Source organism: Balaenoptera acutorostrata, chromosome 6 (genome assembly GCF_949987535.1).
Source record: "Balaenoptera acutorostrata chromosome 6, mBalAcu1.1, whole genome shotgun sequence".
NCBI classification, from domain to species: Eukaryota; Metazoa; Chordata; class Mammalia; order Artiodactyla; family Balaenopteridae; genus Balaenoptera; species Balaenoptera acutorostrata.
This window is the reverse complement of record NC_080069.1, coordinates 15,168,083-15,184,832: the sequence shown is the minus strand read 5'-3', so window position 1 is coordinate 15,184,832 and position 16,750 is coordinate 15,168,083. Positions and strand designations below refer to the sequence as shown.

Here is a 16,750-nt window from a genome sequence, read left to right as displayed (position 1 = left end):
GGGGGGAGTGAGGTGGCAGGAGGAATCCGGCCTAACCTGGTGGTCTAAGAGATGAGACTGGGGGGTGGGGGGCTGACCTCTCATTGCTGAGCTTGGCTCCAGGGCCCCGAGAAACTAACTCCTGTGGGTATGGAGGGCCCAGCACATCCCTGGTGTCTGTCTCCCTCAAACAGGGATAGAAGCCACCGGTGGCATCTGAGTTCTGAGGAGAAAAAGTGTGGAGAGAGTGAGTGGCCAGGGATGGGGAAGAAAGCCAGGTGAGAAACTCGTCTTGATAGACAGACTTACCCACCTCCTCCAGTGAGGGCTCAGCTCTGGGAGGGGAAGCTGGGCCATTTGATGTCCAGCCATTTTAGGGTGACCCAGCATTTCATGGGGATGGCATGAAATAGGTCTTTCCAAACCAGTGAGATTCAATGACACAGAGATCCTTGGCCTGGCACTAAAACAATAGTAGCTAAAACTTACCTGTCATTTTTTTTAAATTAATTTATTTGTTGGCCTCTCCTGGCCTAAGTCACCTCCTCTGATAAGTGATAACAGCTGGCTAGGGGACAGAAATGTCCTGTCCTGCGGATCCAATGGGGTCTTGTATGTGAAGTTCTTAAGTCAATGTCCAGACCAAGGAGAGCTCCAGCCAACGTGATCCCTGACCCCCCAGTGGGTCATGTCAGTTTCCCCATCAGGATGGAGGGAGGGGGCAGGAGGCCAGACCTTCCACCAGCTCAGCCCAGAAAAGCTTGTCAACAACCATCACCCGACCTCGAAGCTGAGAGTGCTTGAGGAACAAGAAGGAATGTGACAAAAAAAAAAAGGAACGTGTGCGAAGCCGTTTTCTGCCTGGATGTTGGGTCAGTGCTGGAGATACTACCTCTGGATACAGTCCTGAAGATTGGGACTCTGCTCCTTAGTTTTGGGGGCTCAGAGTTGAGGGGAACTGCTGAGGGGGTAGAGAAACAGGCATCCAGGAGCAGAGCCTTCTGTGGGTGGTGGAGGGCAGAAGCAAGTCCTGGTCTGTGCGCTCCCTTTGTACAAACTAAAGGCGAGGGCAGTCGGCAGAGGACGGCTGCAGACCTGGAGGCTGGTGCGGATGCGTCAGGGTGTGTCCGGCCGCCCTGGGCACAGTGGGTGTGCGCACAAGCCGTGGCTGGTGGTTATGGGCTGGGGTTTGTGCACATCAACCTCTGACAATTTTGATCCTCCTGGGGGGAGCCATGTTCTGGTCCTCTCGCGGCCCCTCTACATCACTGCCCTATTGCTACTGCTTGCAGCCTGGGAGCAAGCCTACAGCTGCATCCGTCACTGCCTGGCCCACCTGGGAGCCTTGGCCCTGCCCCGTAGGTAAGGCTATTTTGAGGTCAGGAGGAGATTACTCTAGGTAATCAGGTAGTCAGGTAGGAGAATACAAAGGCCCAAGAGTTGTATTGCCTCATTTCTTCACCGCTCGGGTAAGAGATGCTGCTATTAAAGGGCCATGATGAATGGGATTCCTTGAGAGGAGGGCAGGTTACGAGGTCCATGGTCTGCGAGGATGCCGATAAGAGACGAAATCCACTTCTGCAAGAGAGGTCGCAGAAGACGAAGGTAGCATTAGTGCTGAGCCTTCTGCCATGAGGGTGCCTCTGCTGCTCCCGTTTTCCATTTGCTCCTCAGGGATGATAATGTGACCCTCGGAGACAAAGTGAAATGATGCAAAGTGATAGCTGTCTCGGAGGGATCAGCCTGGATCACTCTCTGTAGATTTATGGAGGATTAGACACACAGAGGCACCTCCTTACACCATGGCTGAGGCCCAGGAAGAGAGGCCGTCAACACAACACAACACATTGCACCGCCACTCATCCCCTCCCCTGTAAGACCTGCTCTCACAAGGAACTATCAAGATGACGCAAGTTCATTGTCCTGGGGCAGGATAACCCTCAAGAAGAAGGGATTCTGCAGCTGAGGTTGACCTTCCATAGCCCTTCCAGACTTGTTATGCTGCCTGATACTCACTACGCCCTGTGATGAAGAGGAGCTGGGTTTTTCAACCTGGAGTTGGAAGGGAAATGCCATTTCGTCTCTGACTGTGCAGCTGTAAGGATGTGATTCTGAGTTGCCAGTGGCTGTGTACGTGGCCATGGTTTCTGCCAGCCCAAGATAATGAAGCTGACCAGGTAGAGAGAAACATAAATGAGAGGTGGATGGGGAGAAACTGAATGAGCCCGAGCCCCTGCTTTTAGCCAGCTTCACGGTAAGCCTTCCTGCCACTCAGCTCTGAGGGTCAAGAAATTGCCTCGAATGTTTTGCTCATGCTGGTGTGAGATAGGTTCCTGTCACTTACAACCTAGAGAGTCACAGATAACCACTGGTTTAAGCAACTCCATTTTACCCAAGATGAAGTTGAAGCCAGCAGAGATCAAGTAACTTGTCCTCCATGGCTGAGCTGGTCAGTGGCAGAGCTAAGCCAGAATCCAGTCAATTTAACCACATCGATGCTCAAAGCAGTCCTCAACTCAGGAACAGTTTGGGAAGCTCTGCTGTGAGTCAAGAACAGTTCAATGTGAAGGGCCAGTCAGATTAGTTTCCCTTCAGGATGTTTGAACAAGAGTCCAGAGAGAAAGTGAAAAGGAAGGCAGAGTTGCAAGCTAATCTAGTGATATTTGCTTTACCAGCCCTTTAGAGTTAGTATTCCACACCCAGACAGCTGTATTTTAGATACCCAAGTTCACTGCACAGTTGTAAACAGAATCAGTGGGTTTATATTCAGACTCTAACTTACGAGCTCCGTGACCTTGGGTAATTCCCTCACTTTCCCTGGTTTCCTCTGTGTTAGAATAATACTTCCGCATATGACTAATAAATGAGCCAGTATATATGGAGGACATCTATGCCCTGGAAAGCACCCCACAGACCTTGTAGCCACAAGCATCACAACGTTATCGTTATGCTATGAATGTTTGTCACACTGAAACCATGGCCAACAGCTGGTTTCTATGGAGCCCTTAATCCTTTGATTCACTGTCTCCTTCTGACCACTCCCAACTGTCAACATCCAAACTGGAAGATAAAGGGGTTGACCTGAAAAAGAAATCTGAAGCACTGCTGGAAGCAAAGGTTTTGGGTGGAAGGCCCAAGGAATTTGGGGAATTCCCTTTTTCCCATGGTGGGAAACTGGAGGCAAGGGTGTCCCCTGGTGGGCAGTTTAAGTGCTGCAATCAGAGGCGACGGGTTACTCCATTGGTGCTGTTGTCTCCAACACAAATGTTCTTGGGTTACACGTCATGTTTTATGTAATGTGTTGATTACATACAGGACTGATTCTGGATGCAGATGTCCCTCACAGAGGGCAGGGCCCCGTGGGAATATCTGTGATCTTTTCCATCCCAAACATCTGAATGGGCTCCTCAGGCCAGACCTTCTCCCTCCGATGACTCTCTCTGAGGTTGGGATGGAAATGTCGGGATCAGAAAGAAGTACAGCCAGTCAGAGAGCACGTGTTGGATACTCCATCACTAGCAAATACAGCTGTAGGTTTAGGGATTTAAATAACAGTAAGAAGCAGCAGCCTGTAACGTGTATGAAACGGCAGCAGAACATAATGGAAAGTAAATGAAATTTGGAGGCTCAATTTTTACCTCTATCTTTAGTGATGGTGATTTTGGATAAGTTTCTTAAACACTCCCAGCCTCAGTTTCCTAATTTGGGAGCTTGTTGGATTCCTTGGACCCTAGACTTTAGAGAGTGATTACGGCAATTACGTGATATAATGCCAAACACAGAGCACTTAGTTCGGGCTTAATAAGCATTTGTTATTTTTCTCTGCACACTGACTAGACACATCTTCAAACCTGTCTCCCACTGATCCTCCAGTGCTTCCACGCAACTACCCCATTATTCAGATATTCACGGAGCACTCCTTACCTGCCCGCGTTGCTGTGTCTCGGCAAGAAAGTGGAAGGAGGGAGAGGTAAAAGGAAAACTGACAAGAAGTGTTGAGGAGATGGAGCAACTGGAACTTTTAAACACTCCTAGTGGAAATGTAAGTTCATACAACTACTCTGGATAAACAGTAGAATCTACCAAACCTGGCCACATGCATACCTCATGACCCAGAATTTCCACATCTAACACATACTCGGCAGAAATGTGCTCATGTATTCACCAAAAGACATGCACAAGAACGTTCATGACAGCACTAATTATAATAACCCCAAACTGGAAACAGCCCAAATGCCCATCCACAGTAGAACAGATAAATCCATTGTGGTGTAATCATACCATGGAAAATTCAACCAGCAATAGCCATGAACAAACTGCAATTACCCACAACAACATGAAGGCATCTCATAAACATAATCTTGAGTGAAGGAAACCAGACAAAAGAGTATACACCATGTGATTCCGTTTCAGTAAAAGTCAAAAACAGGCAAAATTAGTCAATGGTGTTTGAAGTCAAGCTAGCAGTTTCCTTTGGGGTAAGTGATGGTAAGGGGGTGTATAAAAGAGCTTTGGGGGACGTTAATGTTTTGTTTCATGATCTGGGTGCTGATTATATGGGAAATTCACTTTGTGAACTAGGCGTACGTGTAGTATTCCTGCACTTTTCCCTATATATGTTATATTTCAATATGTCTGGTTAAAGAATGTGGTCTGTGTTTTGAAAGTGTCTTCATCAAGGAGTAGACAAGGTTTCTTAAAAAATCCTATAGCAGCATGAGAAATGGCCTGGAGAGAAGAGAGTGGAGGCAGGGAGACCAGTTAGAAGGCAGTTGCACATGGTCAAGCGAGAGATGATGACTTGAGCTTGGATAGTAGTGGTGGGAACACAAAATAGGCAGGTAGGGGAGAGGAGAGCGTGAAATAGGACAATGGAGTGTCATCCTAGGTCACAAGAGAGGGAATATGGAAAGTGGAGCAGGTTTGGCAGGAGGAAGGTGGAGAGAGGTGGGTTTGGTTTTCCACTGAGGTGTCTGGGAAACATTTAAATGGAGATGTCCAGGGAACAATGGGCAGTTTGGAGCTGGAATTCAGGATGGAGGGTGGAGCTGGAACTGTAGGTGTGGGATTTAGGAGTTACTTGCATAGAAATGGTAGTTAAGCCTTTGGAGTAGATGATACCAGCTGGGGAAGGGGCGGACGAGTTGAACGCCATGACCATGGACATGTCCAGACTATTGCCTTCAGTGTTACCTCAGAGAGTCCTTGGCTCCCATGCATTTTATGATCCTTAGTCCTCTCCACATCCCTCTGTGTAGATTCCCCATCGTTCCCCTCCAGGTATCCAAATTTATTCATCCTTCTGAGGGGCTTGTCTCAAGCTCCTTCTCTTTGATTGTCCCTTCCTAGATTACCTTGGCTTGATTTATTTCTCCTCTAAACATTTACTGTATTTGTAACAGCCAAACTTCTAATTACCTGCGTGTGTCCTCTGTGAGTTAAGATATGCATTCAGTTGCTATAACAAAGGTCAAAATAACAGTGACTTAAACGAGACAAATGTTTCTTTTTCTATCATGTACTAGATGGAGTGTAAGCAGACCCAAGCTGATAAGGTGATTTCATAGTGCTGGGGACCTAGGCTTCTTCCATCTTGTTGCTCTGTCAAAGTCTAAGATAGCTGCTACTGCTCCCACCATTTCATCTGTGTTCCAGCCAGGATCAGGAAGAGAAAGGAAGTGGAGGGAAGGTCCCTTCCGTTTAAGGCTATGTCCCGGAAATTGCACACATCACTTCTGCTTATATCCCTTTAGCCAGAACTTAGTTACTTGGCCACCCTTAGCTGCAAAGGACTCTGGGAAATATACCTTTAGCTGGAAGGTTGTGTGCTTAACGCTGGGGTTCTATTATTAAAGAAGAAAGTGGGAGGGACTTCCCTGGTGGTGCAGTGGTTAAGAATCCGCCTGCCAATGCAGGGGACATGGGCTCATTTCCTGGTCCGGGAAGATCCCACATGCTGTGGAGCAACTAAGCCTGTGCGCCACAACTACTGAACATGCGCTCTAGAGCCTGCACTCTAGAGCCCGCGAGCCACACACAGCTGCTGAGCCCACGTGCCGCAACTACTGAAGCCCGCGCACCTAGAGCCCATGCTCCACAACAGGAGAAGCCAATGCAATGAGAAGCCCGCGCACTGCAACGAAGAGTAGCCCCCGCTAGTCGCAACTAGAGAAAGCCCACGTACAGCAACGAAGACCCAATGCAGACAAAAATAAATAAATAAATTTTTAAAAAAGAGAATCTTTAAGAAAAAAAAAAAGAAGAAGAAGAAGAAAGGGAGAAACAGATATTGGATGATATCCAGAAGCCTCTACAGCATGTTCAATGAACTGAAAGATTTATAGGTTTATAATGCACCTTTTCTAGTTTTTCTTATAGATATTTGGCTGTATAGGTACTTGTCTTACCCACAGTTTTATAATCTTGAAGATAAGGACTCTCCTATGCATCCTTGAGTCCCTCTGATCTTACATATATTTTTTAAAAATGATACTAGTTTTATGTTCACCCACAGTGTTCAACCTAATGTTCCTTAATACTTGCTAGTTAAAGTTAAGCTGACCTACAGGAGAATGGCTAAAACAGGAATTCTTGTCACCATGGTCATAATGCCTGGCTGACAGAAATTCTTAGGGCCCCTGGTGTCAGGGCTTAGATGGCCCCTGCCAGGAGCCAGATCCCTATCCACATACAGGAGGACTTTCTTCCAGAGGGTCTGACTACCAAGGAGCCAGGTCAGAGCCCAGGTCTTCCATGCAGACTTTGTGAGGCCATGCAGGAAAGCCAGAGAGCCACCATTCACTCATTTGTTCAATCAACAAACAGTATTGAGCCCCTTCTCCATGACAGGTGCAAGGTGTGTTGGAAACACATCGGGGTCTGAGGCAGACATGAGGTTGATTGTTTAGATGGTACAACAGACATAGAGAGTAAATGCATTGTGATGGGGAGGTTTAAGATGCTCCAGGAGCAGGTCCTGGGAGACCTGACCCACAGGGAAGGTCCAGGGGAGGCACCAGAGGGCCCAGAGAAGGACGGGAATCAGGAACCATCCAAAGAAAGGTTCACCTTTGGCTTACTGAAGTCATAACTTCGGATTCCAATTTCCCGGGCCCTCGGGTTTCAGGCAATTAAGCTGGGCTGGTGAGAGGAGGAAGCAGCAGCCATTGAAGCATGGATGGGAAGGAAGCAGGTATGACTGAGACCAGATTATGAGGACAGCCCTATAGGGACTAAGTCAGAAAACACTCTGAGGTCTGTGGCCTGGCTGCTGGCATATCTGCTTTTCCTGCAGTGGAATCTGGACTGTGTCACTAAGACCACATCCTTCTCTCAGGTTGAGGGTAGGGGGACTTACCGGAGTCTAAACAGAGCAAAAGGAAGGCAGAGGGACTTCCCACGAAGCTCTCTCCCCAGGTGGGGGGAGGTGGAACTGAGGAGAAACAGCTCAGTGCTGAATTCTCTCCAGTTCAGAAGCTGGCCACTGAAAGCATGAATCAACATCTCCGGGGGCACAAAGTCAGAGGAAAATGTAGACAAAAATGGGCAGGGGGGTGCAAAAGCCAGAGCACTGAAATACTCTGTTTGCTCATAAGTGCCTGAAAATGCAGTTATATCTCTCCAACCACCTCCACCCTCTCTGGCCTCTTGCTTCATATTTATCCCCTCTGGATGCTTTCCAAAAGGCTCCCATCCCTCATGCACTTTTCCCTCAGGAAATGAAGAAAACAGTATCACTCAACAGTCACCTGATTTGTGTAAGGACTTGGACTCTTTGTTGAGTATTCAGTGGAAGTAACCCAGGACTAGGGGGCAGAGGGTCTGGGGTCTAGTCCCAATTCTGTCACTAAGTTACAGTGTGGCTGTCACCTTTCTGGCCCTTGGACTCTTCCTCTGCAAATGGAAACAGTGATGTGCTCTGCCTCAGATGGAGGTGGTGAGTACACAATGAAATCATACCAAAGTTAAAAGGCTGTTGTTACATAAATAGAAATCTGTCAGAGGATGGATCCTTCCTCTGCAACGCAGAACAGCTCCTAGAAGCCGGGACCAACTCCAGCTGCAGGATACAGCAGCCGCAGCTGTACCTGTGAGAAAAGGTACCACTAGTAGCATTCTGTGTTATAGCACCCAGCTGGCTGCATTTTCGGTAAATACGTACATTGAGGTACATGCATTCAGTGGGATACAATGTAGCAATGAGAATGAGCAAACTTAAGCTCCACCCAACCTCATGGATAAATCTCACAAACATAAAGTTGAAGAAAAGAAGCAAGTCACTAAAGAATGCATGCACTATGATTCTATTTATGCAACGTCTATAATCAGACAAAATTAAACCACACCGTTGAAGGAGGTGTCCATATGGGTAAATCCACAAAGAGAAACCTATGAATTATTATCACAGAAGTCAGAATAGCTGGTATCTCCTTTGGGGAAGGAGGGAAGGGGTTTACATATTTGGAGGGGCTGGGGAGAAGGGCTGCTGGGGAGCTGGCACTCCCTGTTTCTTGCCTTGAGAGGGGTTACATCTGTGTTCACTTTACAGTTATTAAACTGTGCCGGGTTATTAAACATATATGTTTTACGTAGTCTTCTGGATATATAATCTATCTTAGAATTGAAAAATCATAAAGGCATCTGAAATCAACAGGGAGCCACCCCAAATTAGAATAATAGCCTCAGAGATGCACTTCCTCAATTTTATAAATAAAGAGGCTGAAGCCCAGAGAGGTTGCAAGTCTTGCTGAAGGTCACATAGTGTGTCACTAGTGGAACTGGCCTAGAATGAAGGCCAACAACTCCTAACTCAGGTCCTCCACCACCTTCCAACTCTCCGAAGAGGCCTCTTTGTGGAACGGTGCAGGTTGGGGGCACGGCTGTTATGCCTGGGAGTTCCCTTGTTTTGTGAAAAAAGGAAAAAGGCAAGCTATTGGGCTGATATAATGAAGAGCTGGTATAAACCCTGAAGATTGTAAACACTTTTCAAATGGAATTTTAAAAATATGTCCCTTCAACGTTCTATCTTGATAATGACAAAATTACGGAAAAGAAATACCAGAAATCTCTGGCCACCCTGAGATCTACGGTTTGATTCGTGCTGCATCTGATTTGCAGATAGTATTGGATGAGGCTGGTTTGAAGGGACGGGGTGGGGGAGGACGGAGGACAGGGGAGCCAGGAAGTCTGCAATTTTATTGACTTATCCACCTGGCCTAGGTGAGACCCTAGCCCTGGGACAGCCAGGAAAGGAACCTCTGCTATCTCTCTGAGAGCTTTTTTGTTTTGTTTAGAGGTCAATTACTTCCCATTTGGGAAACTTGTGAACATTAAGAGGTGACCCGAGTGACGGGACTGAACGAGGCAGATAAGAGGCTGATTGCTTACAGAGCGGCTCCCTGGTGAAAGCCCTGCTTTGGATAAGCTGTGGTTGGTAAGACACACAAAAAGGGACAGCTTTCAGTGCGAAGGAGAGATTACAGGACGGAAGATGGGCAGCTGGGGGTGGGCTTGATGATCTGGGAGAGGGATGTGTTTTAAAGTGATCCTGACAGGATCACTTAAAGTGGGGAGTTGGGAGAAGAGAGTTTTCCTTTACTCTCCTTTCCTTTTGGAAAGAAATCTCCTTGGTGTCCTGGGAATCTCAAACTTCCACATGCTCATTTGAAGAAAAAAGCCACATGGGTTGCACATGGACAATGTTTTGTTATAAGTTTGCTTGTTTGTTTAGGTCAGCAAATATGGATGCTACGGCAATCTGGACAGCAAAACAGAAAATGTCCCAGGTTAATGGAACATCTTGGGTATACATGAAAGCAACACCCACTCCTGCCTTCCGAAGCCCCTCAGCCAATTGATTGCAGTTTACAAAGTCCCAGAAGCTAGCCTTGAACTGTATCTCAAACTACTAGAAAATATGACTCTAGCTTTGGCATGTGCCCATTTACTCTTCTCCTTTCCTAAGTCCTAGACCTTGCCCAGACCCTCTCCCAGTAAGTAGTGTCATTCCCACCCTAATCACCAGGCTTAATCCACCTCCTCTAAGCACCTTCTCTAAGCATCCCAGCTCACACTGGCTTTTCATTCTTTTTAGAGAGCTTATTGTGTGTCTGACTTGACATGCAGCATATATCACCTTGTATTTTCAGATACCTTTCTCATGTTAGTCTCTGGTATCCAATTAGATAATAAATTCCTTCAGGGCGCCAGCCAAATCTTATTTTCTCTTGTGTCCCATGTCCAGCAATGACTGAGATATTGATGATTGAACTAAGCCCCTGTCCCCTTCACTCCCAGGCTTGACCACAGTCATCGATCTCCCTCCTGGGCTTTTCCATGTGGCAAAAAGCATGGAGGGAGCTCAGGAGGCAAAGCCTATTCAGAACAACACTGCTGTACACCTGAAACTAACACAGTATTGTAAATCAACTATGCTCCAAAAAAAAAAAAAAAAAAAAAAAGAACAGCACGTGTCTGGTAACCACTCCTTGGGTTGCAAGAGGGTGGGAGGGTGAAGAGAATAGCATTTATTAATTTTCTACTCTGTGCCAAGTATCAATACTTTGCTAGATCCATACAATGATGACCTACATTTCTAGGTAAGACCTTTGCCCAAAGGAGAACAAAAGATTTTTTAAAATTAACCTATAGTGGTTTAGAATCTGATCTCAGGAAAATTTAATACAACTCACTGAACAACTGAAGGCCAGACAGATGGTTAAGCAGTGTCAGCATTAAACTTAAACTCAACTGTCATGAATCTAAGGCCAGTGTCCACAGGTAACTTTTTCTTTTGTAAGGAATACCCACCCCCCGGCAAAGTGAAAGAAGTATGATATCACCATGTGACAATTTTCTCATGATGGAGATTTTAACTGTAATCTCTAATTTTTTTGTCTTAGCTTAATTGACCAAGGAATATTTATTGAGATTTCTTAATTTAAAATATACAGACATTTCTTAATTTAAAATATACATTTTAATCCCAGGGATGCAAGACTAACTATAATTGAAAAACACTGCAGGGTGCTTCTAAATACACTTTTATTAACATATTTATGGAGAAATAAAAGAGAAAAAGGATGAAACCAAAAAGGAGAGAAAATATAAGGAAATGGTAGTAAGGAGAAATGTGAATACTTACCCTTGTTTTTAACTTAAACTTTAAGAGATGTAAGCTGTCAGTTGTCAGGCATCGTTTACATAGGACCAAGCAGTCCCTGTTTCCCACGTTGGCAAAAAAACAACCAGGGCAGATGCAGAAATGAGAAAATGCAGGGCCAGTACAATTTAATTAAAATTAGAATTTATTAAATAATAGAATTGAACTTTTGACAAGTTAGTGGTCCAGGGGATGAAGAAGAAGAGTTTTTCATTGTCTAAAAAATGATATCCAAAGAAAAAGAAAAGAGCCTGATTTTTGTACTAGTATCTGCCAAAGACAACTTTCTTATTTGATTCCCATGTTCCCATTAACAAAATGAGTTTGTTCTCAGTCTTCAGTTTGCATGATTTCAGACATATTTGCGCCTGGGGGAATTGTAACTTTCCGTAAAGTTCAGGCTTCCTGCCCATCCTGTTAGGACTTAACGGACAAGTGGGAGCCTCCTTTTCTGATGTGGAATTTAGAAACCTACTACCTTCTGAAAGAAAACCTACTGGGGCTGGTTGGGAAGGAGATGGGGAGAGGTAACCTCTCCAGAGCTGAATCCAAGTTTTGTCTCTCTAGGGAATTCTCAACGTACTGAAGACTTAGAACTTCTGAGTTTCATTTTTACTTTAATTTGAAGTCGTTGAGCAGAAACCGAGAGGTGGATAGATTCTAATGGCCTACACACAAGGCAAACACACACTAATATATTTAGTCTATTTACTCAAGAGGCTGAGCTGTATACAGGAGATAAAATGCACTTACAGTGAGGGAAGAACTAGAGTGTGGTGGATATCTTCTGGAGAACAATTGTGCCTCCAGAAAAAAGCGCTCCACTGGATACTGAGTCCCAGGGAGCGCAGCCCGTGGAAGGGGTGGGGGGCGCAGATTAACCCCTGCAGCAGAACCGGCTCGCACAAGTCTTCCTGACCTCCTGGTCTTCCTCTTCCAGGCTCTTCATCCCCCTCCCCTGGCTCATCTCTTTTTCTCCTTCTTTCCCCCCCCCCCCCGTTGCCTTTAATGGGGGATCGAGGCCCTCCAGAGCACCCCCATCACCTCCCCATTCCCTGGGGCTGCTGCACACAAATTAAGGAGCCTCTCAGCCCCTGTATTTGAGGCCTGAAAAGTCACCTGCCTCAGAACTACTACTCTGACGCCCGAAACTGCCAGCCACCCTTGGCTTTCCTCCCTCCCAGTGCTGCTTCGTGGGCGGCTGGCGGAGGCCCCGCGTTGCGTCTCTAGGGAGAAGAACGCCCCCAGGGCCTTCAGCTGGATGGCTAGTCGAAGGCAATTCCTAGTCCCAGGGATCGCTCGGGAGAGAAGTGCCATCGGGTCGCCTGTTTCCTCCACGGCGGCGCTCCCTCATCCCGGCCGCGATCGGTTAGCGGAGAGGCGGGACCGAGCATCTATCTGTTCAGGGTGGCGCATCCGAGCCAAGACGCCTCACCAGGCCCTGACCCCCTGAAGCGTGGCGGGCAGATGGCCCTGCGGGTTGGCGCTCGGTCCCCCCCCGCTGAAGTCAGAGCTGGCCTGGGGTGCGGGGGGCGCGGGGCCCGGGGGCGCGCCGGCGTAGCCGCCGCCGTAGGGACCGCTGTAGGCAGCGCCCGCGTAGCCGCCGAAACAGGAATAGGGCGCCGCGGCCGCGCCATAGGGGCCGGAGAAGGCGGGCGTGCGGGGGCCCAGGCAGGGCTTGCCATCCCGCACCAGCACGGGCACCGCCACCCGGCGCGGCGCTAGCGGGTGGCCCGCCAGTTCCAGGGACTTGTCCTGGCGCTGTCTCTTGCACTTATAGCGCCGGTTCTGGAACCAGATCTTGACCTGTGTCGACGTGAGCTGCAACGCGCTGGCCAGGTGCTCGCGTTCCGGCGCCGACAGGTACCGCTGCTGCTTGAAGCGCCGCTCCAGAGCCAGCACCTGCGCCTGCGAGAAGAGCACGCGCGGCTTCCGCCGGGGCCGCCCTTTGGGATGCTCCGAGCCATCCCCGCGCGCGCCGCCGCCGCTGTCACCCACGTCGCGCTCCTGCACCCGGGTCCCGTCGCAGAGGGGCGAGGCTGCGCTGAGGCCGGACTCTAAAAGCACAGGAAGGAACACCGTCAGCGCCAGCCTAAGGCTCACCCGAGAGATTCTTACACTGTTTTCAAGGGACGCCCCTCCCCTCCTAGTAGCCTTCACTTGGGGTCCCCGTCTCTCCCTTCTGCTGACTCCTCACCCCGTCCCAGAGCTTGTTCCTTTCCCCCAAGCTCTGTCGCTTTTGCAGCTGCGGGAACATAATACAAATTGTGACACTCAGTGGTACCCAGTGTACAGTCGTTTCCCCAAAGGTAGACTCTTGATCCAGAGTCTAAGCTTCATTTTCTTCTTAGAATGTCTGTATCTGGGCTGTTCTCTGTGATTGCAATTCTAAAGTGTGGGCGAGTTTGGGGAAACTTTTGCTGCGAGCCTATTAGATAGAGACTGACTTCAGATTGCTCTTGGTGGGGAAAGAGAGAGATAGAGGCAGAGAGAGAGAGAACCAAAATTCGGTGACATGCTTGCCCGGAGGCTCCCGTCTGCCGGGCTATCCGTTGTGGCCCGGCATGCATCGCAGGGTACTTGGTTTCTAGCCCAGGTGCCAGGGTCTTCAGTGCCTCCCACCTTCACCCCATCTTTGCTCACATCCTTGTCTCTTTGGTCATCAGATGCTCCACTGGCACCAGGAACCCTTCCCATCTATCTTGGACGCGATGCTCTGTAATCCAAATTAACAACATAAAATAAAACAAAAAAATATTTTCTGGCTGCTGATTCTTGGCTCGGAAACTGAGGTTCTCTTTGCGGGGTATGTAAAGTTGAGATTCACATTTGGCTTTTTAAGAAGCGTCCTCTTTCTCCTTTGGGGTCTCCCGGGAGAGCGGGTGGCGTTGGCTTCTCCCTGACTTCCTCTTCGGATCGGGCAGCGCCCTCGAAGATAACCCCTGGGCGACTGTGCCCGGGGCCCTCCAAGACGCAGACTTTCTTTCCCTTCTTCCCACATCTCCTGATTTGGCAAAGCTCTGTTTTTTATCCAAGGGTAGGTAGGAAGGAAATGCTGAGTTTTCATGGAAATTCACGCCAGGAGAAAACCGGGAACGTGAAAGGATGCATGCTTTTGGCGAGGCGGAGCAGGGGGCGCCTAATTAGAGCCGGTACTGCTTGGAATACGACTCCAAATCCACAACCGCGCTGACGCAGTCTCCTGGGGCAAGGGGCCGTTTGGTATTTCAGATTGAGGAAATAAAACCTTCCTTCAGAGAAGCCTGTGCTCAGACAAATTTAGGACATCTCTCCAGGCAAAGAGGAACGATATTGACGAGGGTTTGTTTTCTTAGCAAATCAGAAAGTAACAGCTGGCCTTCAGTGACTCTGTGGAACAAGCAGGACCCCATTTGGGAGTCGCGGACCACGCAGGCCGAGGGGCTGCAGGCCACTCCGTGCTTTCCCGGTCACAGTTCGGAGCCCCTCTCACCCTGCGTCCCTGAAAGCAAGTTGAGGACGGAGGAGGCGCACAGAATCCCCGAGGGAAGATCCCTTCCACGCGCGATCGGCGGCTGCCGTGGCCCCTGGGCTTAGTTCCTGGAGCCGGGCGCCGGCCCCTTCTCGGCGTCAACCGCAGCCGCAGAACAGCGAGCTGCCCCGGGCGCGCCAGCGGAGGAGGAAAGCCCTGCGGCTGTCTTCAGCTGCCAGGTGATAGCAACGGTCAGAGGAGCGTGACCCCTTTTCCGGCAAAGCCGAAGTGAACGGCAAGCTGGCTGAGCAGCGTTGGGAGAGTTTAAGGTTTAGAGTCCGCTGCAGAAAATTCACAGGTTTCTTTGGGAACACAGCAAAGTGTACTGTTCTCCAGGCTCCTGGAGTAGGTGAATAACCAGCCTGCAAGTCGACGAATAACTCTGAACCAGCATCTTAATTTTCTTCATGTGGTTAGTTTGAGGCTCGAATGGAGTGTCCATGGCACAGCCTGGCCGAGGAGGCCTGACCTGCGAGGCGCCTCTCGGGAGCCCCCCAGACCGGCGTGGAGGCTGCGGACCAAGACGCAGAGGTTTGGCAAGAGGAAGAGTAGCCTTTTCACCCCCCGGAATGTCGAGCCTCTCCCGCCAAAACTTCCCGGGTGGCAAGAGCCAACCCATCACAACCCCCCCGTCCACCTCTTCCCTTCCTGCCGCTGGACGCAGATGCCTTGGCCTCTCCGCCAGCGCACAAGGTTGCGCCTTCGGAGACCAGGAGCTGAGACTCCGCTGGAGTCGTTGTAAAACGCGAGCTGCGCTTACCGTGCTCCAGGCAGAGGAACGACTGGACTGGCCAGGCCACTCGGCAAGCCCCAAGAAAAGGCTGGGCTGGGATTGACCCCAGAGCGTACGGAGTTTCCACTCCCAAAGCGCCCGGCTGCTTTGATGGCTACACTTTCGGCAGACGGTTTAGGGTATAGAGGATGGGAGATGGCTGGGAAAGCTGGTGGTGATGGAGCACAGCTGAGATACTGTAGAGGGCTTTGCTGTAAGAAAGAGAAGCTGGAGTTTCTGGGAACTGTGGCTGTGGGTCGGGGGCGGGGATGTGTCTGTGGGAATCAGAGGACTGGCTGTGGAAATAGTGAACCCCCAAGATTCAGGACTTCATTTTCGTTAGGATGTCTGGAGGAGATGGTAGAGGGGGCTGAGAGTCCTGTCTTTCGGACTCGTCATGTGAGGGAAAACGGGGCTAGCCCTCGGAGCCGGGAAGACCAGGAGATGCGTGTCCCCCCACGAGATGATTGGTAATGATCCACCCCACCCCTTGGTTTCCCTGTAGGAGCCAAGACCGAGCGCGTACTCACGTGGCTCGCCCACCGGTTCAGCGTCCATCTCTGTGACTGTCTCACAGAGACCTTTAGGAGACTCTGACCCTTCCTGCCTTCTGTCGCCGTCGCCGCTACCGGCGCTGGGAACCTCCGACCCTAGCTGTTCTGGGACCGGTAGCAGGTACTGAGGGCTTTCCGGGCTCCTCCGTGCACCCCGGAGTTGCAAGGCCTCCGGGCCGATCTGCTCATGCTCCAGCCTCAGGATGTCATTAACCGAAAAGGGAGTGGAGGTGACAGGGTTCAGTAACATCCTGAAGGAGGAGGGGGCGGGGCTGGGGAGTCCCCGGTCCCCGGTCCCCACAGTGCGCAGCGCGCTGAGCTTTCCGTTTTGTCGCTGCAGACTCCGCAGACCCAAGGTCTACGATAGACACCCAGCGCCCCGGACTGCGCCTTCCTCTGGGCCATCCCTCCCAGCCGATTGACCGGGGCCGGGTGACGAAACCGCGGACCCCCATTGGTTCCCGCAGAACCCACGTGTTAACTCAGCATCTCCCCCCGCCCCAGTCCTTTCTTCTCTCGCCCTTCTAATTCCTCTCCAACCCCCAGCCACCTTCCGAAAGGTTTGGGTTCTCGAAAGCAAGGAAAACGGGAGCGTGCGCACGGCTCGTATCTCGGTGAATACAGTACAAACGGGAGCTTCCGAGGTCAACCCTGGGTCTCTCGGGACTCTGCTAGAGGGTGTGCGGGGATGGGGGTGGAACCCTTGCTCTGCAACCCTAGTTGGTCCCTCCGGCCTAGCCTTAGCTCAACTGTCCAACGCCTGGCAGAGGAAA

The 16,750-nt window shown here is 49.7% G+C and overlaps 1 protein-coding gene across 1 annotated transcript; it reads right to left on the bottom strand.

The window, feature by feature from the left end:
- Nucleotides 1-12,571: 12,571 nt before the first annotated feature.
- NKX2-6 (NK2 homeobox 6) lies at nt 12,572-16,227 on the bottom strand. The gene is made up of 2 exons (XM_057547796.1): nt 15,954-16,227; nt 12,572-13,197 (listed from the first exon to the last, which is right to left on the bottom strand). Exons 1-2 carry the CDS (start codon nt 16,225-16,227, stop codon nt 12,572-12,574), a joined length of 900 nt encoding a protein of 299 aa, XP_057403779.1.
- Nucleotides 16,228-16,750: the final 523 nt, after the last annotated feature.